At 37.6% G+C, this 21,701-nt stretch overlaps 1 protein-coding gene across 4 annotated transcripts in view; it reads left to right on the top strand.

Annotated features, from left to right (window-relative positions):
• DGKH (diacylglycerol kinase eta) overlaps positions 1-21,701 on the top strand; it is a 174,152-nt gene that overhangs the window by 70,284 nt on the left and 82,167 nt on the right. For 3 of the 4 annotated variants that reach the window (XR_008730926.1, XM_055702295.1, XM_055702296.1), the window contains 2 exons: positions 19,253-19,363; positions 21,078-21,158. Coding sequence is in view for 2 of the 4 variants with exons in the window: in XM_055702295.1 (XP_055558270.1) it covers positions 19,253-19,363; positions 21,078-21,158 (192 nt within the window). In the remaining 2 variants the exon portion in view is untranslated. Of the gene's footprint in view, positions 1-19,252; positions 19,364-21,077; positions 21,159-21,701 lie in introns of those variants that run through there. The other variant, XM_027815828.2, reaches the window with a different exon arrangement.

The following is a 21,701-nucleotide window of genomic DNA, read 5'->3' as shown; positions in this document are numbered from 1 at the left end:
TTTGTGTGTAGTACAAATCTAATAAATATTTATATACTTATCTTAAAAAAGGCAAGTGACTTTCACAAGACCAGCTCTTGTGACTTGTTTATGATACTGGCTGATGTAACTAAGAGACAAAAAATGGACCCATTGTACACTGAAAAGAGAATAGGAACTAACCTTTCTTTTATAAGAGTAGAGCCTGAGCATCCTCTTTTAGGTATAGAAAATTCAAATCTATATTTAAGGCCAGAAGTGACTAACCACTGATAACCCACTTGCCTTAGCAAAAATGTTTGCTCTTCTGTAACTTACGGACTGAAAATGTTAGCTTCCAGTAAATGACTGCCAAAACTCTTTTATATATTTTCTCACTAAACGTTAATTTGTGACTGTTGTTTTTCAACAACAAAACCTTTATAGAATGAAAGGATAACTTACAACACTTCTTCCCTGAGTCTCCAAAATTTCAGATTTTGATAACTGGAGTTGGCCACATATATGGACATCCTATAGTTAAAATATGTATGCTATAAAGAATCAAAAACGCACTGCAGAAATGCACTTATTTCACACAGCCGCTGTGCTTGAGTTGCTGTGGGCGCAAGACACTAACTCAGCGTTACCATCACACTACTACCCCCGCGTGGTCATTAGCTATAACCTAGTTTTTATAAAAAGGAATAAAAGCTTTTGTGGATTATTCTCATTTAATAGGAAATCACCATTTATAGAAGGACACTGCATTCATGTTTCATCTCAGTATTTGTTCAAGATGTTAGAGTATTGGGAGATTATAAAAATCAGCACGTGCTCTTCTTTTCACATAATATTGTGTCAAAGTTAGTGTTACTTAGGAAGTTGCTATAAGACTATTTTTTCCAACAGTTTTTATGGCTTGATTAGAGAAACAACACCTGGAAATTTCAGGTATAGAATCTACAATCATGTTAGTAACCTGTAAAACATAAAATGGAACATATAAAAAGAAGATTAATATGAGATTTTATTGGCATCAGCTATTTTGTATTAAAATATTAGGCACAGTATATACTCCCAAAGTATTTTTTTATGTCCAGAAACAGTTTATGCGTTGGAGGTGTCCGTGACATCCTGCTGTGTAAAAGAATAGTGTAAAGAACAAGAGTACTTGGAAGGATATACAGGAGACATTTATGAAATAATTGCTTGGTTCAAAGCAATGGATAACCTCTAAGAAGGTGTGAAAATAATCACAGTTTATATGACTTGTCTATTTATTGCTAAAAGCAGAATTACTAATTATGAACTAGTTTACAATCTCTTTCAGGAAGTATACAGGCAAGTATTAATTATACAGTGTAAAATGCTCACATTGAATTAAAAAATAAATTCTATTGTTTCCTAATCATTTCTTGTTATCACAGTATGTAATAAAGTTTAGAAGTAGAATTTAGAAACCTAAAATTAGAAATAGAAACTTTTGCTTCATAATTCTGTCTTTTAGAATTTATAAAGTATTACACAACAAAAATTATTTTTGTGCACGCTAATGATACACCGTTAAAGTCAAAATTATCCCTGTCTTATCTGAATTCTATCTAAATTCTGTCAGAATTCCTTACAATTAGTACCAAGTCGGTAATGGAGCTGTCTCTGTGTCTTGCATTGTAAGCTAACTCATATTGGGTTTGTTTATTCTCACGATATGTGGGTCCCATGGAAACTGTAATATGTGGTTTCTTCATATAGATAGCTTCCATATTATCTTCATCCTTGCTATTGGCGTGATTGTAGCAAGTAATTCCTAGGATTAATTAGTCTTTGCCAACTTTCAAGATCTGGAGTAACTCCGTTGCATCTTGTATGTAAAATTTAGCATCATGTGGTATGCTAGGGCAGTTCATGGTGGAGAGGGAGTTTTCTTCCGTCTGTCTGCAGAACCTGTCCTGATCTTCACTAGACACAAAAAGGTGGTCAGTGGTCATCACTGATTATTCAAATCCTGATTTGTAGATAACAATACCTGAATCATTCTTAAAAGACAGAAAAAAAATTATGTTCCGTATTGATATTATCCAACATCTGTTCTGAAATTAACAGATTGTTGTTGTTTCTGCTTTTTTATTCCGCACGCCCCCTCCCCCCTTTTTTTTTACTATTCACATATCCAACTAAACTCTAGTTGGACTCTACTTGTAGATTCTTTCTCTTTCATACTGGAGAAATGTTGGTGTTATTTTGAAATGGGTTGTATTTATACTTTTTTGTGGATAGTCCTCAGACAACGGGTTAGAACCAGTTTCCAGATATCCTTAGAACAAGAGTCTTCTACTTACATAAAGTACATCTCTTCCTCACCAGTAGGTGAGGAGATGTACTTTATATCACTTTCCTGCTGTGGCTTACTTATCCAGAAAGATGTCCATCCTCTTGATAGCCATGTTAGTGCACATTCTCTCTGTGCTTAACTATAGTTCCTATTTGCTTATTGGAAAGGTTTCTAGGTAGGTGAATTAAACAGCTAAACTCAATTGTATGATTTCAGTGATACCATATATCAATTGATAACAAAAGTTGTTAACAAACTTTAACAGAGAGTTCAAAGTGTAGTTTTTATCAATCATGGATTACTCATAATGACTATTATTATTCTTATGAATAATTCTTGATTATTCATAGCATATGTGAATTGGTTACTGTAAATCAGAGGATGTAGGTTTACACTGCAAGAGAACTTTGCTGTTCTGTGTGTGGCTTTTCCCATCGCTGGCAGTGATACTGGACTTAAGAATCCCGTCATTTTTCTTCCTTGTCCTTTTTTTTTGTTCCAGTGCTGATTTAAGGATCCTCTTTCTCATTTCATGCATATGACACCACTTTTCTCTCTTCATTTAAACATCTTCATTTCCTTTTGGTATTCAAACAGTATACAAATTTTGTTGCTCCTTGGTTAAAAACTGATGTGTCCCTTCCTCAGGGTGTCTTAGTGAATCCTTTTTATATCTTGTTTGTTTAAAATTGCAGGCTCTTTGGGGTGGTAACTCCTTGTTTTGTGCCTTGGACCACATTCAGCCCATTTTCGGTTCAAATGTAAATGGCACCAAAAGGATGCTCCAAGGCACAGCAGGCTCTGCATTCATCATTGGTGATTAAGGCAGCAGAAAGTGAAACTACTGTAAAACTTCCTAAATAAAACCCCTGCTAACCTGCAAAGAAAACACTTCCCCCACATCCAGTCACTTTGCTTTATGTGTCAGTATTTATTTTCAGCTATGTTTTTCATTAACCTCCCACCCCATTGAAGTTGAGTCTTAAAATAGGTACAGGATTGTAAAGGATAGAAAAAAAGATGTTCTGTATCGGAAATGTAAAAACTACAACATCGCTGATCTTTGTCTTAAACTTGGACATGTATGGAAAAATCAGTATTTTCATTCAAGCAGCCCTCAGGTATATTAGAAAACACATGAGGAAACCTCAGCCTTCTCACTCAGAACTATAACCTGAGTTTCTAATGCAGATAAAAAGCAAAGGGCTGGTGTCTAGCAGGACCTATTCATCAAATGGGCTTCCGTGGCTCAGTGCTGCGTTCCAGATAGATGGGGTGGGCACAAGGAAGATGGAGGAGCCCATTAGGCTTCAATAACCGACCAGCCTCAAGGCCTCCTGCTGTTCTCATCATCTATTAGCTTGTCAGCACGAGTCCATGCATTTTCCCTCATGGGCTTCTCTTGTGAGTTTGAGACCTTCATTAACTAAGAGGTATATAAATTAAATTGTGACTTCCAACAGAGAATCAAGAGGTTTAAGGCTGTTGTTTGTGATGGTGCCCATGGTATTGTGTTGACAGACCATTTACCATGCCTGTTAATGGAAGGGAACATACACCCAAACCTTGATAGATTCTGCCCCATCTGAGGGTATGGAGCTAAATTTTCAGGTGCGAGTAAAAGTCTCTGAGGGTTTAGCAGTTCTGATTTGTGGTTTAGAGAGAAAAGTCTGGTGAGAAGTAATTTCTCTTTTGTAATTAAAATTCCTTATTTTTTTGCTGTACTCTCATATTGTTCATGGAAAATCTATTCAACATCTTGAACAGTAGTTTGAAAACGGCAACTACAGTGTCATTAGATGGATAATCCTCTATCACTTTGGGTAACTGTAGAGCAAATGAGCATCCTTAGAGGCTGCTGCTCAATAAAGCTTGATCGAGTGCCCTCTTGAAATCTCTGGCTGCTGTTAACGAGTTTCACTGATTGATCACCTTTCAACTGGCAACCTGAAAATCGGCTAGTAGCTGTGCTGTTAAAGGAAAACACTTGCAATCTCTGCAGCTGGTGGGATAAATCAATGGAATGGCTGTAAAATCAGGACTGCTGGTTTGAAACTTGTCTTAGATTGTAGGAAACATCCATTTTTTGTGTGGTGTTAACTGCTCTGTTTCTAGAATTGCTTGTGATGGTAGTTTAAGCCCAGATAAATAAAGCCAGCATATCATACATATAAATAAGGCAAGTGTAGTTTTTCTTCCGTTTCCCCAGATGAATCAGCAGGGCTAGCATAGCGAGGTATGAAGCGTACAGATGGTTAAACTGTTTGAGAAGCATCTCTTTAGTGTAAAAAAAGAAAATAAAAAAAAAAAAGGGGGTGGGGGTGGGGGGAGGAGTGTTAATCACATTTATTCCCAGGCTTCTTGCTAGTATAAGACTGTATGAGGAATCTGGTTGGAAAAAGTGAGTGATAAATTCAGGTGACCCAAATTACTCTTAATGTGGGTGCTTTGACTTTGTTATCACCTTTCTGTCATCCAGGTCCCTGTCATCAGCACCTGTAACTACTGTTTGGAACGAATTAATAAACTCACTGTATCTTTGTGCAAATGAGATTTTTGACTTATTTTTTTTTTAAATATTCCATCTAAAGGGTTTTTCATTTTTTTAACAAGAAAAACATTATAAGAAGTGATTATAATTATTTTTCTTGGAATTAAGATAGCATAAGACTATAGTTACCTATCCTTTTTTTTTTTTTTTTTTGAAGCCTGGCTAGTTTGAAAGAAGATTGAAAATCATCCTGTAGATTTAAATTTTTCATCATACAGCACAGATCTGATTAATCAATTGTTAATGAATTTAGCTGCTACTACTGTGCATGGAGAAAGTTCTAGCGCAACTGAGCCTCCAGCGCAAGTGTGCAAAGAAAATGGGATGCTCTGGCTCACAAATTTTGGTGGGTTTAGTGCTAAGGAGCACTTGGAGCACCTGCCCTGCCTTTCTGCTCCAGATTACTGGTCCTGAAACCGATGTGCTTGTGCCTCAGTCATTGAAGCTTCTAATGGTGTTGTCTCAACTCAGACTTACGATTTAACCTGAAACATTGCACAAAGGCTGCATCTTCCCTTCTGTGAGTGTCAGAGCATAGGAGACATCTTGGGCAAGATTTTCTAGAGTTTTATCTGGCAAAGTCCTCCAGCTCTTACCACAATAAAAAGGTAGCAACTGCAGACATTCCTTAAGTACTTAATGCTTAGAAATTGGATGAATCTCAAAAGTTTATAGTTTGTATTAAACACAAGTAAGCAATTATGAGAATAAAAGTATTTTAAACAGAAGAGAGTAGATACCAAAGAAACATGATCAGGAAACATAAGAGGAAATCTGATTAACCACATCTATTTTTAAAAAATGTTTTCCATGCTTTCCACTTTTATGTGAAAGGCCAGGGAAATAAATAGGACACTCGATCCGCATCCCAGAGGAGAGTAGAGCTTGTCGCTCATAAATGCTCTTGAAGATGGTACTTCATTGAGGAGTTTCACACGGCATAATCAGATTTACCTCAAGGGCTGCATGCTAAGCCTAATCTCAGTTCATAGCAGGATATAAGACTTTCATAACCTATATCCTCTGTGGAAAAACATTTGCAATTCTCCATCTTTGTTCTGTTAAAAAATACTTCTAGATGTAAATTTATTAGTTTGGTCAGAAAGCAGAACGACCTTATGACTCATCTAATAACTGTGCGTTTATTGTATTTTCTTCTGAAGTTAGTGTGATTTGAGCAAAGGAAGGTTGGGGTGTGCCAAGTGAAGAGCAGTAACAATTGCCCTAACACATGATTGCTGTTCTCCCTGGTTTTCTCCTTACAAAGTACTGGGAATTAGCAACAGCCTTTGAGTTTTGAGTTAACTTACTGATGTTTTACATCTGTATCATTGTCTTACAGCAGCACTCTATGGGTTTAAAGTGCAACAAGGGAGATGGACGCAAGGGAAAACATTTTAGTGGTAGAGGATCTCTGTAACTCGGAGCTTTAGGAACATCTTAGGCAAATGTCTTATGGGAATAGTCTAAGGATGGCTGACAAAGGCAGATGCAGACCTCATTTAAACTGAAAGGAAAGAAGGATGGTGTATTTTTATAATGACAGTCAGGTCATGTGAAAAGCCAGATTTTACAGCCCCCTTTATTCAGTCTAGGGATTCTGTGATTGGGAACTGGACATGAGAAGATTAACTCCACAGAAGCAATGAATGCAGGCTTACAAGATGCAGTGCCTCTACTGCTCATGTGTTTCTTCTGATGCAGATGTTGGATGATAGTGGCCTCTTTGCCAACAAATGGGCCAGAAAAAAAATTCAAGTGGAAAAATGGACACTGAGTAAGATCACAGATAACCTGTTTCTGCAAATCTGTGTAGAGTTAGTGTTACCTTGGAGTAGAGTGTCGATTAAAAGGTTTTTTTATGCCTCTTCTAGGTCCTTTGTGAGTCTGATTTTGTTAGTGGGTATGGAGGTTACATTGTTAAACATAGATTTAAGAATATTTTTGAGTTTTTATTGAAACTGAAATACAGAATTTGCCTTTTTTAGCTCCCCTGGAAAGTAGCTTTTGCATCACGATCTGAAAGCAAGTATGCTGTAAAACACATAAATGCTCTTACCTTCAAGGTGCTAGATCCTCTTAGACAATGAATATGTAAAGTGACAGGTTTTATAAAACCGAGGATTTATTTACATGGAAAGTACTTCCCTCAATTAAAAAAAAATAATCCAGTGACAACTATAGTCAAATTTTATTCTAGCACATTTATTTCTGTGTTTCTAGTTTTACTTGGTTTTCTACTAGGGCTGTTTTGTTAACAGCAATTTAAATTGTTTGCGTGGAAAAAAATTACCATCAAGCTGTTTAAAACTGAAAAGGCAAAGTCCATACTGAACTGCTAACTCACTGAAGGAAGAAAAGCGAGTGACTACTCCATTAATTATATTTTAGTAATAAGAGCTGTTGAACAGCAAGTGGAATGGGAGGTCCTATGCTACTGTCTGATGCAGGGGTCTTAGAAAAGATTCCTTGATATTCAGGCATCATTTACCTTTGGTAAATCCATGCTAGCTGTGTCCAGTTATCTCGTTCTTCAGGTGCCCAGAAAGAGGTTCTACTCCCTGATTTTCCCCTGGACTGAAGTGGGGCATTGCACTGTATTCCACAGCTCAGGGGTTTGGACATGGAGTGAGAGCCAGAGCCTATATAGCGCCGGAGAAGAGGTTCTTTGGATAGACAAGCATGAACCGTGCTGTGTAAAACTCTTGACTGATCTGCCCTGTTCTGGTCAGAGATGTCTGTTTTGGGAGAAGAAGCTGTGTTTTCTGAGTGAGGGAAAATAGCATGTACATGAATGAGCCTGGTCACAAGGAGAATGTGAGTTCAAAAGTAATTACAGGCTCTTATTTCCTGTCAGTAAACAGAGGGGAAGGGAGAGTCCTGTGTATGTTCTTCTGCTCTCCAGTCTGGTCATCTCAAAAGAGGGAATTTCCTCCTCTCATTGTAATATGAGAATTCTGCTTCCAGTGGGGTTCCTGTTAGAGACTGGGAAGGAAGATAGGATTTTACTATGAGAATTGCTAGAAACAGATGAGACTCTGTCCTTTACTAAAAGGGCCTTGGTGTGTTGGGGAATTTGACAGCACTCTTGTGGTAATAATCCTTTTCCTAAAGTTATAGTGATTCAGTAGGTTCACATGTCATATTTATATTTAGCTGCACAGAAAGTGAATGTATCAGCATAATGTCCCTTTGAGGTGAGACAGTATTATTCCTCCTCTGCCTGTTCAGAATTGAGGTGCAATGAATAAGCCACCTACCAGAGGTTACAGAGGACTGTTAATGGCCTAGAAAGTAAACTTCAGGTCTGTTTGGCACATAGTACTATATCACAAACGGTTGGTTGTTGTCTTTTTTTAATTTATTTTTGTCCAAAATACCAAGCTGTAAAACACGTAGTAAATTTAATAACTCAAAATACATGAATAAAGTAATTAATACTAACTTCAGCTGGGGTTTTTGGTGTCAATTTAGGCTCCAGACCATGGTTAGAACTACATTTTCATGTTAGAAAAACCTAGTTGGGTGAAATTGTGCAAGGGGTACCTCAATAACATTTGTAAGGAATTATAGGAAAAGCAGACTTAGAAAAAAGGTGTCATTTTGCTGCAAGAAATTTCACCTTTAGAACTGACAAAAGGTATAGTGAAAGACAGAATCAGAATCTGGCTGTTTGTGATAGTCCTACAATCTTAAGAACAGTCTGCTGCATGGGTGAACAAGGTGCTTCTGAAAAAGCTCTTGACGTAAAAAGACAGAGTACAAAAGGTGGAAATGGCAAATGGTGACTCAGAAGGAATTTAGAGAAACAGTCAAGCAGGGATGGGCTTAGGAAAGCCAAAGCCCACCTGGAGTTTGAATCTAGCAAGGGATGTGACGGCCAACAAGAACATCTGCTACAGTCACCTCTGCAGAAAAAGGAAGAGTAGGGCAAACTTGTGCCTGCTGCTGAGTGAGGCAGGGGACCTAATGATAAAAGATATGGAGAAGGCCATGATACTTAATGTCTCCTTCACCTTGGTCTTTATTGGTAAGACTAGCCTTCTGCAATTCCAGGTCCCTGAGACAAGTGGGAAAGTCAGAAGCAATGAAGACTTACCTTAGGTGGAGGAGGATCCAGTGTGGAAACACTTAAACTGCAAGTCCACCGGACCTGATGGGCTACACCCCCAAGTGCTGAGGAAACTGCTTGATGGCATTGCAAGACCATTCTCCATTACCTTTCAAAGGTCATAGCGACTGGGGGAGATTCCTGAGGACTGGAAGAAAGTAAATGGCACTCACGTTCAAGAAGGGCAAGAAGGAGGATCTGGCCAAGTACAGACCAGTCAGCCTCACCTCAAGCCCTTGGAAAGTGATGAAGCAAATAATCCTGGAAACCATTTCCAAACACATGAAAGAAAAGATGGTGATAGGGAGGAGTCACCATGGTTTTATGAAGAGGAAGCCATCGTCCTGATAGTGTTCTGCAGCAAAGTGACTAGCTCAGTGGAAGAGGAGAGAGCAGTGGATGTTACCTTTGCTTTAGCAAGACTTTAGACACTGTCTCCCATAACGCTGTCATAGACAAACTGGTGAAGTACAAGCTGGATAAATGGATAATGAGATGGACTGAAAATGGGCTGAGCTGCCAGGCTTTAAGTATTACGATCAGTGACACAAAGTCCAGTTAGAGGCCAGTCGCTACTGGTGTACCCCAGGAGTTGTTACTGGGGACAGTGGTGTGTAACATCTTCATTAATGGCCAGGATGATAATACAGCATATATGCGCAGAAAGTGTGCAGGCAATACAAAATGAGGAGGGGTGGCTGATACACCGGATGCTGCCTAGAGGGACAGGCTGGAGAAATGGGCTAACAGAAACCTCATGAAGTTCAGCAAAGGTAATTGCTGAGTTCTTCACCTGGGGAGGAAGAACCCTGTGCACTGGTACGGGCTGGGGGCTGACTGGTTGGAAAGCAGTTTGGCAGAGAAGGACCATGGGGCAGTGAAGACCAACAGCATGGCAGGCTGCATTAGAAGGAGTTTTTTCAGCAGGCTGAGGGAGGTGACCCTTTACTCAGCACTGGTGAGGCCACCTGGAGTGCAGTGGCCATCCAGTTCGTGGCTGCTCAGTAGAAGAGAAATGTGGACGTACTGGCAAGAGTCCAGTGAAGGGCCATGAAGATGATTAAGAGAGTGGAACATCTTTGATATGAGAAGAGGCTGAGAGAGCTGCGACAAGGCTCAGGTTGATGTTATGAGTATGTGCAAATATCTGGGGAGTGTGACGAAAACAGAGCCAGACTCTGTGCTCTTCATCCTTGGAGATGCACAAAACTCAGTTGGATGTAGTCTTGGGTGAACTGTTCTACATGACTACTTTGTGAGGGGGCCGGGACTAGACGGATCTCCAAAGCTCCCTCCCAACTTCAACTGTTCTGTGATAGGCTGCTTAACTGTGAATACGTATAACCTGAACCTACAGTATGAGTATTGGCTGTGGAGCACGATTATTAATAAAGTTCTGTGTTATTCCTTGTCTCAAAATGTAGCTTTTTATCCTGCAGCTTTGTTTACAGTTCTGTGCTTTTCGACATTTTTTTCTATCATTCTGATCATAAAGGATTGAGATTATGAATATTTTAATTCCACTTTTATTACTTCTGGAGTCCCCATCATTCAAAAAGTCATTAATGAACAAACCTGATTAAAATGAAATGCCACTTCTAGTGAGGTGCTCAATAAAATGGTAAGAAATCACAACCAGACTCTTGTGGAGAATAAAAAAGGTGGGTTTTGCATTGTGGAGACCAAAGAACACACAGTAATTGATTTGCCCTAAGTCACACATGAAGTCTGTGGTCAAACTGCGGATAGATTTCCAACCTGTGGCATCTCTATCCTGTATGTCTGCTTTCTCTAAATAATTTTGTTGATAATCAAAAGGATTTTTCACTATCTGTAACACATTAGCTCTTCTAAGTGCTTGTTGCTGTACACTGCCTTTTTTTTTTTTTTCTTGTTGGATGTTTCACTAGTATTATTTTACTGTCTTCACTCAGATTAGATTCCCAGCCTTCTCACTTAAAGATTAATTTCTCAATAGTAAGAAATATGTTGTTATTTGGCTGCCCATGCCTGAGAAGTTGTATAGGTAAGTGAGAGATCCTTGCTTGTGAGTTATTACAGACTTAAAGGTTCTATTGATTTAACTATTCTGGAAGTAGCGTGTTAAGCTAAGGGTGTTAGTGGAAAAATACTAGAAAATGCAATTCAAAACATGATTAATGTGTATCCAGCATTTTAGTACCATCCAGTAAAACAAAATTGGGGGCAAAATAAACTTGCAATTGTGTGTAGCAACTGAATAAGATTAAAGCATGTAATCTCTGTATCAGTACCAATTGGAAACACTATAAAAATTCAGGAATACTTGAGTATTCCGTTAATAAACTTCTCTGTAATTCTAAACATATTAGGACCTGCAGGTCATAGGGCTACAACATCTGTGAAATTGGTGTCTTATTTGTCTCTATAGACTTAAGTATTGAGTAAGGTATCAACTGCACTGACTGATCATTTTCTAACAATGACTGGTAATTTAGAAAAAGTTCAGTGAATGGATGGGATGGTAGTTTTACATTTTGCATGTTTTCAAAGAAGTGAATAAATATAAAGATTCTAAGGACTTATTCTTCAAACACATTTGTGTGATACTGAGATTTCCTGAAATTGTATGTTTATGATATGCATCTTCTGGACTAGATGGTGTTTGTAGGTCCCTTCCAACTGAACTACTCTGTTCTATTCCACAACTCTTCCTGGCCTTGCGTGAATTCTGTTGCTAAAGGCTCTTTTCTCTTTCCTAACATGATGGGTTAAAGTCAGATAAAGGTGTGGAAAAAGCCTGCAAGAAGGAAATGAGCTGCTCCTCAGCTTTCCCTGCATTGTTGTGAGCTCTTAAGGGGCTCTGCGTAGGCTCCTTCCTACCCAGTGTAGCTCCTAGAAGTCTGACAGCATCACTAGAGTTTGTTTAAATGTTCTTGGAGGGGCAAAAATTAGAACTGCAGGAAGCAAAACACAGAAGGTTTGTTATGACAAGCTTAACTTATTATTTGTTTTCAAGAAAGAATGGCTTAAAATTTTGTAGTGGTGTTTAATATATTTTTGTTATATGATGCTTTTGTAATTTCCTCAAGTAATTTATCAACTGTTATTTGCATGTTAACACTGGATAGAACTAGGGGAAGAGTTTGTGGGAACATAACAGGGTTTTCTTTTACATTTTGCTGTGTGAGGTGGCAAAGTGGTTTATTTTGGACCTACACTTCATATACTTTACAGACTGGCAAGTGTGTTGAGTGCTTCTCCTACTTAGTTGAGACCAAGACCTAAGCAACTCTGGTAAAGAAAAAAATCTTGCCAGCAGAGTGCTTTGTTTATTATGGTTTTATTTTTTCCATTTTTTTTTCTTCCTGAGGTACATACAACTTATATTCTTCTGTCTCAAAACCACTTAGGCTTACTTGTTTTAAATCTCTTTGCTCAGAGCAGGTGTAATTTAATAGGAACTATTTAATAGGAGTATTTTACACAGGCTACTGAAGCTGTGTAAAATACTACTCTAAGACTAAGATGGCTGAGCTCTCTGCTAACACCAGGACCCTTAAATCTTCGGCACTAAGTCACAGTCCTATAGAACTATAGAATCTTTTAGGTTGGAAAAACCTTTAAGATCATCAAGTCCAACCATTAAGGACTGCCAAGTCTACCACTGAACCATTTCCCTAAGCACCGTATCTATGCATTTTTTAAACACCTCCAGGGATGGTCATTCCACACCTCCCTGGGCAGCCTGTTCCGATGCTTCACCATCCTTTCTGTGAAGAAATTTTTCCTACTACCCAATTAAAACCTCCCCTGGCACAACTATGAAGTGTTTTATCCTCTTTCAGTCTATTACAGCTGTTACATGCACTGATTAATGAGAAGACAGAGTGAAATCAACACGTTGTACACAAGTGGAAGTTAGTTTAAATACTTGAAGTGCAGATAGTTTCTTCTCTGATTCTCAGTCTAGTGTTGAGTTTATATCTAAATAGGTTTGTGGGGGTTTTTTTGGTTTTTTGTGGGGTTTTTTTGGTTGTTTTTTTTACCAGTGTAATATTTCATCCTAATAGTGGCAATATCCTATTCATTTTTGATATGTGCTATAACCTCTGCTTTTAAATTAATCTGCTGATTGAACTTCACCTTGCTACCAAGGTATTTTTATTCTGGCAGTTTCTCTGCAATTTTGTGTTTACTTTGCTTTACTATGCTACCATATATTCCAAGTAGAGGAAGCTGAAAGCTTTTTTTGGGTTTTGGTTTTTTTTTTGTTTGTTTGTTTTGTGTTTTTTTGTTTGTTTGTTTTAACAACAGTAAATGCAAAATCTGTTTCATTAGCATAGGCTCGAAGGGAACATGAAAGGAGAGGAAGGTTGAGGAAAAAGTGTACTACATAAGCAGCATAACTGCATTTATTTGTATTACAGTTGTTATTATAGTATTATAGGCAAGAGTCCATCCATGTAAATGACCCCAAAAATGTGGAATATAAGAATAACTTTGGCAGAGCATACTGTTTTAGTATTGCACAGAATGATGCTGCTTAGTCACAGGTTAGTATTGTGGTGGGGAATGGGCAGTGGGCAGTGTGGCTGGCTTTCATTTTGAGATTTTGGAAAGCTGTTTACTCACAGCTAGCTAGACTTTCTTCAGTGGGACAGGGATAACTGTCATCAGCAATGACAGACCGAGCATATACAACTTACCGCTTTTTGTGATTTCTCTGTTACTAATGTAACCTGGAGGATGCGTTATCAGCAGCAATCTGGGACATCTCAGCTGAGGCAAGCATGATGCTTTAGGTACCTCATGATACAGCTTCACATGTTCCACTGAATGATCAGTTCTTAACAGTACTTCTTTTTATTAAGATTTTCTGATAGTAAAGTGATGTTATATAGTCGACATGATCAAAGTGATCTGCAATTTTATTTTAACCATTTTTAGCTGTATAAATTCATCAGTATAACAGTTGTTGCTTTGGTTTTAATTTTCAGATGTCAGGCTCCCTCCCTACGATCAAGAATCTTCAACAAAAATGTAACCCTGCATTGAGCAGCTGATGAAGTTTTTATTCTTTGTAGATAAAAGCCTATTTTTATTTTGACATAACTAATGAAAAATCTGTCAGTATAAGTGACAGTAATGGAAGCTGCTGTACAGAGATTGTCAAGAAAATCACAAGCTTGGAATTCCTAGGTCATAATTTTAATCGAAATCAAGAGTTTGATTGTCACATTTTTTAATAATAAAGGTAATTTTTGATCTACTAAACACATGGAATATTTTAAGGGGCTCTTGAGTTAATATGATCTGTGAGGCTTTACCTTGTAACATAATGAAGACTCTGCCTAAAGCCATACCTATGCAGATGGTGAAAAGGTACCAAACTCTCCACAATACTAAAAAGAAGAGGGCTGGTTTTATTTCAGTACTCAACTCTGTGAAGTCATATGAATAGGAAGTGTCACAGAATGGTATTAAACAGTATCAAATACTATGATATCTTTTTTTTTTTTTTTCCCCTTCCCTTAATGGCCTGGCTTGTCAACAATGCAAATATTAATTATTCTGGTAAATGAGGGCCTAGGTCCACTTACAAACACAATCATCAGACTTCAAAGCAAAAGAGATACTGTCAACATAGCAGAAAAAATCCAACCTGTGACATTTTTTGCTGAGTCAGATAATAATCCATCTTCAACAGTGGAATATGAAAGGCCGTTCAGGAGCAGCACGTGAGTTTGGCTGCTGTCCATTCCCCTGGTACTTCCCCATGGTGGATTAAAGGGACCACATACAGAGGTGGTGTTCTTGAATTTGTCTAATCATTTTTTTGTACTTGCTGATGTTGTCTGCCTCTGCCATCTCTTGTGATGGCAAGCTTCATAAAATCCCTGTCAGCTTTGTAAAGATGTGCTGCTTTTCATTATTAAGCTGATCGCAATATGGTTTCATCACATTCCTCCTTGTTATAATATTTGGTGAGCAATAGTTCCACATTCACCATATTCTGCTTTAATGGTTTAATAAACTTTGATCATACTACCCCCTTGGTCTTCTGCTCTTCAAGCTGAAGAGTTCCAGCTTTCTTTAGTGTCTCTTTGTAAGGCAGCTGCTTCTTTGTAAGGCAGCTGCTCCGTCCTCTCAATCATTTCAGTTCCCCTTCTCGGTACTTTCTTGTAACCCTCTTTCTTGAGCTCGAGAGACCAGAGCTGCCTGATACACAGTATTTTATATAGCAACACAATTACATTACTTTTGTTACTTTTGTTTGTGACAGCCAAAGTTTTATGGCTTTTCTGGCTGCAGTTGAGCACGGAGAGCTGTGAAGTGTGACTCCTAGATCTCTCCTCTACTCAGAATTGGTGTGAGGATGTTGATGAGGTTTACATTTTCCCCCTGAAACAGCTTCTTACATTGAGCTGGGCTGAAGCTCATTCTGCCTCTTTGCCCTCTTGCTCATTTTTATAACATCTTTTGAGTTCTTCACCATTGGCATGGAATTTGACTGCTCAAAAGAGCTTAGTATCTTCTGCAAATCTGAGGATTTATTGCGTGATCCTTCATAGGGTCAATGAATTTCAATAAACCTGATTCCTTGGGGATCCAGAAGGGAGAGTGACTGTGAAGTCCTAGTTGTGGTTCCTGTCCCTTGAGTAGCTCCCGAGGTGTCTTTCATCTTTCAGAGTATGTAAGGAGCATTTTAGTCTCAGCATGAGCATCTGTTGCAAGGTGATCTTAAAATTCTTATGCACCATCTTAATTTCCTGTATACATTTGATCTGCCCTGTTTTATGGCCTTAACTGTTCTCATTTTCATTCCCATCACTCTCAGAAATTTCCTGATCTTTTCTTCACTCTCCTGACACGTTTTGAGCAGCACGTCCACTTACATACTTGAGAAGGAGTAGAGAGGAGATTTTTAGCTTTGATCATTCAGTGTTTTAGTTTGCAGTTGCCAATAATGCATCCATAGCCAGTTTACTGTTTTCTTTTCTAAATTCAGAATATTTTCTCCTTTCTTTGGGTCTTTCTAGCAGCAGCAGAAGTAAAAAAATTGACTTGTGTAAATGTGGGACTTTAAAACCTGAGTGAATTAGAAGTAAGGCAATGTGATTGGTTGTCTTTGACATTAAAACTGTTAGTTTTGAACTTTCAAGTGTTATATACTGAATATTTAAGAACCTGCTGATATAAAAGAAGATGCCTGTAATTTTTTAGTGATCAGAATACAAATCCCATTTATTTTTGTCATTTAAATTATGATGTAGAATTGCATTCAACATTCTTGGATAATTGAACACATATGTACACTTTCTTAATTGTTTGAAATGTGGCTATGATTTTTATAATTAGATTTCTTCAGGAAAACATACCACTCTTGAGCACGGTGATATTGTGATTGTAATATAATTTTTCTAGCTGTTAATGGCAAAAGTAGTAAAGATTATTAGTGATCCTGTAATAGAGATTGTATTCTATTCTATTCTTATTATAGTCCCATACTTCTGGAGAGAAGTTGTATTACTGCATGATACAAGATGCTGTATGGGGAAGTCAGAGGTTTTGGCAAGTAGGTGGAGAGGTGATTCTGTAAAAGTGGAAAGCAGTGTGGGATGTGCACTTCTTGTTTCTCCTAAATTAAAGTCGGAAAGGAGTTAATATAACTGGCAGTGATTATTGCTTATGCTTCAGATTTAATGTCCAGCTGAGATTAATTAGAAGGTTTCTCAGAACAGTGAGATCTTGGAGCACTGTCTTAATTGCTGTTGGGAGAGGGAAAGATGCTGATCGCTTTCTTAAGGTGCAGCTATAGCCTGATCAATGCTTTTGAAAAACTTCTCATGACCTAGTTGTAGTCAATAATGTGGACCCGACTTCAACAACCTGAGAGGTCCCTTCCAATCACTAATTACTGTAAGTGCTGACTTGTGTGTAGATTCAAGTAAGCAGCATTAGTAGATTACCTAATAACTCAGCAGCTGGAAAAATTTTTACAGTTTAAAGGCTAAATGAAGTTAAGTAAGAATATGGGCCCAAAGCATTATGCTCAAATGTGATGCCTGCAGCCGTGGAATTGTCTGTTTAAGGTGGTCAGACCTCAGCCCCTTACGTCTACTGGTGGTAAAAGGTAAACCTCAGATGTATACTGCATGAAGTTACTTATATTTCTTGGGTAAATGTTTACTGGTCTAGTATTTTTTTAACATCTTGATACAAAAATACATTCTGTAAAGCCTGCATGGTAATTTACTGCCAGCTTTAGGGAGTTAATTTTAAATGACTCAATTGCATTTGCAAAATAGATTTAATTTTCAAGTTATAGGTTTGATTTTAGGGATGTTTTAAGGAGTAAGTAGAAATAGGGGGAAATTACTTATGTAGGCACAACAATGACATGAAAGAGTTAATTAACTCTTTCGTGAGTAACAGCTGGAAGTGTAAGGAGATTTATGTTCTTTGAACAGATTTTAAAATTCCTGAAAATATTCAGTGTAATATATGTTCTCTGTCTCCTAGTATACATCATATACATAGTACGTTTTAGGGAACATGGATTTCCTTCCATTTTGGAAATTTTTCCAGCAAGTCAGTGCATGCCAGGTACATGAAGTATTGTTTCCTTGAAAATAAATTTCTCTGGTCTTAACATCTTCCAAGCCTTGATAAATGCACAAGTCATCCACTCCCATCCCATTTGATGAGCTTCTGAAATCTCAGTGTGATAAGAAACAAAAGTGCTGCACAGCTACAACAAGCAGCTTTGAATAAATGCTTCTATTTGCTAACAAAACTATTTATATTGTGTAAAACTAGCTTATCTTAGGGTCTGGTCAGAAAACTGTAAGCAATCTTAAAACAATGTGTGGTGAGCAGAGCCCTTTAGCTGGGGATTGCTACCCCTTATCTAGAGCAGGAGGGCTGACAAATGCGTTGGTCCAGGTCGTTGGCATGTGAAGTAAGATAAATGCAAGCTTCCAGCTGTGATCTTTCATCTGAGAGGGTTGCTTTTTTTGAGAGCATTAATTCAGTTGCTTTGTGGTCATGAGATCATATTCTTAGTTTGTGATGTTAGGATTATCTAAATGATGGGGTCAGTGTACGTACATAACAGTATGTTTTTCATTTCAGGGAGACGGTAGGAACATTAAGGTGCTTCCTGCTTTGTATTCTTATTACTTGTGTTAAAGTTAAGGAGAGTTTGGCATCTGATAATAGAAGATGTTTATGAACTTTACATCAGGTCTTGGTTAAGTGTCTAAAAGGTCTAGAATAACTTCAAATTATGTTCAAATCACATTGTCTAAAATTTGTATTACAAGACTTGCATCACCTTATTACATGACAAATTGGAAATACTAGAGACCATTTTGGAACAGAATATCCAAATGTACTTGCTTTTTCTCATACCCTTTGTGTACTTCAACACAGAGGAAAATGAATTTTGAGACTCATGCAATCAGTGTGCTGTGTCATTTCATCTGATTAAGTGGATAATTTCTGTAATCGGTTGGACAAATCCCACACACTGGCAAAACCAGCATGCATGTTTAAAATATACTAATTTGTGTCTTACTCATTTCAAAAAATGGGCTTTATGTAGGCAGGGTTCAGTCTGCAGTGAAAGGCTTTGGATCAGCAAACTGGTTTCTTGACAAAAAACTTTTGCCTGGTAAAAATATTTCTAGCTGCTACTATTCTCGCACTTTCCATACTATAATCGTTCCTAATGGTAAGCTGATTTCATGCTGAAGGCTTGGGCTCAGCAATGCACTTGAAGTCATGCATGACTTGCATCAAACTGGATCACTCCCTCTGTTTTAAAGACATAATTCATGTGCTTGAATCAGACACATGTTTAAGTACCCTGTTGAATTAGTGCTGATGTGGAAATTGTTTTTCTCCTCAACATAATCACATTTGGAACTGGAAATGACCTTGTGTAGACATTTTTTAGCATCTATCTACTGAATTGTGCCACCATCAGTTGTTGCTCAGTTTAATATTTGTGGGTTTGTAGCTGTCCAGACAATTGAATTATTTTTGTGTTTATCTTCACAATAATTACATGCCTCTTGACTGCCTTTTTTGTTTACATGTAAAATTAGCATTTTGCCAACATTGTTGAAAAAGTAGCAATGCAAAGTCTGGTTGTCCAGAGAATTAATCTCAATTTAATGTGAATAGATACAAATTTAAAGTCACAGTTATATAAGGTGTAACATAAATTTAAAAAAGCATATCTTTCATCTATATGCCCAACTATTTAGATATGTATTTAATGTGTCTTCTGCATTTTAATATTTTTCAGACAAGTATAAAAGAAGGATTACTACTGAAGCAAACCAGTTCCTTTCAGAGGTGGAAAAAGCGTTATTTCAAACTTCGAGGTCGTACCCTTTACTATGCTAAGGATTCAAAGGTAATTCTATGCTATTAGTGTCCGATGCCATATGCTTATAACTTCAAATTTGTTTAGATGTATAAGTGCAATAATAACAACAATATTAAAAAGCTGCTGTATATAAGATGTGGTGTGTTATTAAGTAAGGAAGACTGGTGAGTTCTGGTTTGGTTTTTTTTTCAGTGAAGTTTATCCCAGTTATTTTAACCTTTTTGACTATGGAGACAAATAAAATCTTCATCTTAAGGCATTGTGGTTGTTTTTTGTTTGGGGGGGGGGAGGCCCTCAGGCAATCAAATCTAACATTTAAAAAACTAAAAAGTAGAAATTGGATAATGCTCAGGAGTTATCCCTCAAACTGAGTTCCATTAAAACTCTTCTACTCTGGTGCCAATATTGCCGTTAGAGGTGGAAATGGTTATGTGAAATTAAGATAGGAAGATTTTTGGGCAAAACTGATCTATAAGGGAAAAAGCTGTTTCCCATCAATTGAAATTTTTGGTGGAAAAATTGGGGATGGGCAGAGGGGGAATACTTGTTGTCTTTCCGAAAGACATTTCCTCCCTCCCCCTCAGGACTGGGACCGAGAGCATTTTGGCTTGTGGGGCTGGCTCAGATTGTGTTTTTCCACAACCGTGGGCATGACTTTTCTTTACCCTTGCAGGGTTATAGTGACTCATGGGAGCTATAGGTGAGGTGCTTCAGATGTCCATCATCTTCTATAGCCTGGTCTTCTCAATAAAATTATTCCTAAGGCATGGAGACTTCTCTTTCTAGGACTTATATGACTGTAATTGCATGGTGCACAGTTGTGTGGCTGTGATGAATCAAAGAAAACATCATCTCTTCAGGGAGCCCAGTGCTGAAGTACCTCTGTTGTCACACTTCACGCTGCTACCATGAGCAGCTGATGTAAGGACTTAATAAACATGGCAGATAATAGCTCTGAGAATAGCAATGTCATCTGTGCAATAATGATGAGAAAAGGTGGTGCAATGGGTAGGCAATTGTACAGATACTCTCTAATGTTGAATCTAGGCATGTTGAAGTACCCCCAACAACGATTCTTCTTGCCATGGCATGGGAGAGGAAGAATATGGTATGGCTAAAAAAAGGAAAAAAAGGGGGAGGCATTTTTGTTGGTCTTCCCTTCTGTGCTTCAGAACTCATCATGAGTTTAACAGAACCTAATTAATCCTTTGCCAGAGGTTGGGGTGTTTAAAGAGGACATATATTTCTCTTACTAAACATCATACAAAGGAGTGGAAGGGATCTCTTCAGGCCTTTGTGCTCCATTTTCTCATATGGATACCATATAATAGATTCCTCTTTATGAATTTAGAGGTCCATCCTGAAACTGATTAATTAATTTATATTCTACTAAGTTTGAATCTCTTTCTTCTGGTAAAACATTTATGCTACATAGTAGACACCCCAAAGCTGCATCTATTTTAAAAAAACACAACCAACTTTAAAAGAGATTTTAAAGCAATGCAGACTCTTGGAGCCACATTTTTGTGCTGTCATGTACCACTTAGCAAATAAGACCGTGTTTGGGCTTCAAGTAGGAAGTTTTATCACATCGTCAGTGTTTTCTATTTTTTCACCACTGTGTTTTTCTGTTTTTATTTTCCAATTGGAATGGACACAAGGCAATGAAAGCACAGACTGTAAGTGTACCTGAAAGTGGCCTCATTATATTGAATACTTTTATGTTCTTTTCCATTCACAGTCTCTAATATTTGATGAAGTTGACCTGTCAGATGCCAGCGTAGCTGAATCGAGCACAAAAAATGTCAACAACAGCTTCACGGTATGGAACCATTATTAGATTAGACTGTTACTAAGAAAATCAACAATCCTCTGAATTGCTCTATTCGGAAATAAATCGTCCTTTACTTGGAAATGATATAATGTATCAGAACTATATAACATCAGTTATTGATAATTTTGTTTCTGTGACTTTTTTTTTATAGCAGAAATTAGAATGTTAGCTAACAGTTGCTTCAAAAGATGAATGATACAAGACATTAAAAATATAGCATGATTCAGTATTAGTAATTTGTTAGTACTTATTAGTACAGTTTGGTTTTGTCCTGTATTTTGAGGTGACATGCTGAATTGATTGTAATAGTGTTATTGTTTTAATTTCTTACAATAATATTTCATAACATCTGGGTTTTGTTTCTTATAATAACATTTTTGTTTTCCTGTCATATTGAAGTGTATTTAATTTTGTTCGTTGCTGATCATATCCCTGTATGTTTCCAAGTCACACAGAAAAGCTGTCTTCACAGTCATACCTTGATTCTGGTACTGGTATAAGAAACAAAGAGTGTTCATAAATCCCTTTCTC

The sequence above is a fragment of the Falco cherrug genome, chromosome 2, assembly GCF_023634085.1.
Source record: "Falco cherrug isolate bFalChe1 chromosome 2, bFalChe1.pri, whole genome shotgun sequence".
Taxonomy (NCBI): domain Eukaryota; kingdom Metazoa; phylum Chordata; class Aves; order Falconiformes; family Falconidae; genus Falco; species Falco cherrug.
This window is presented reverse-complemented; position numbering and strand designations above follow the sequence as displayed.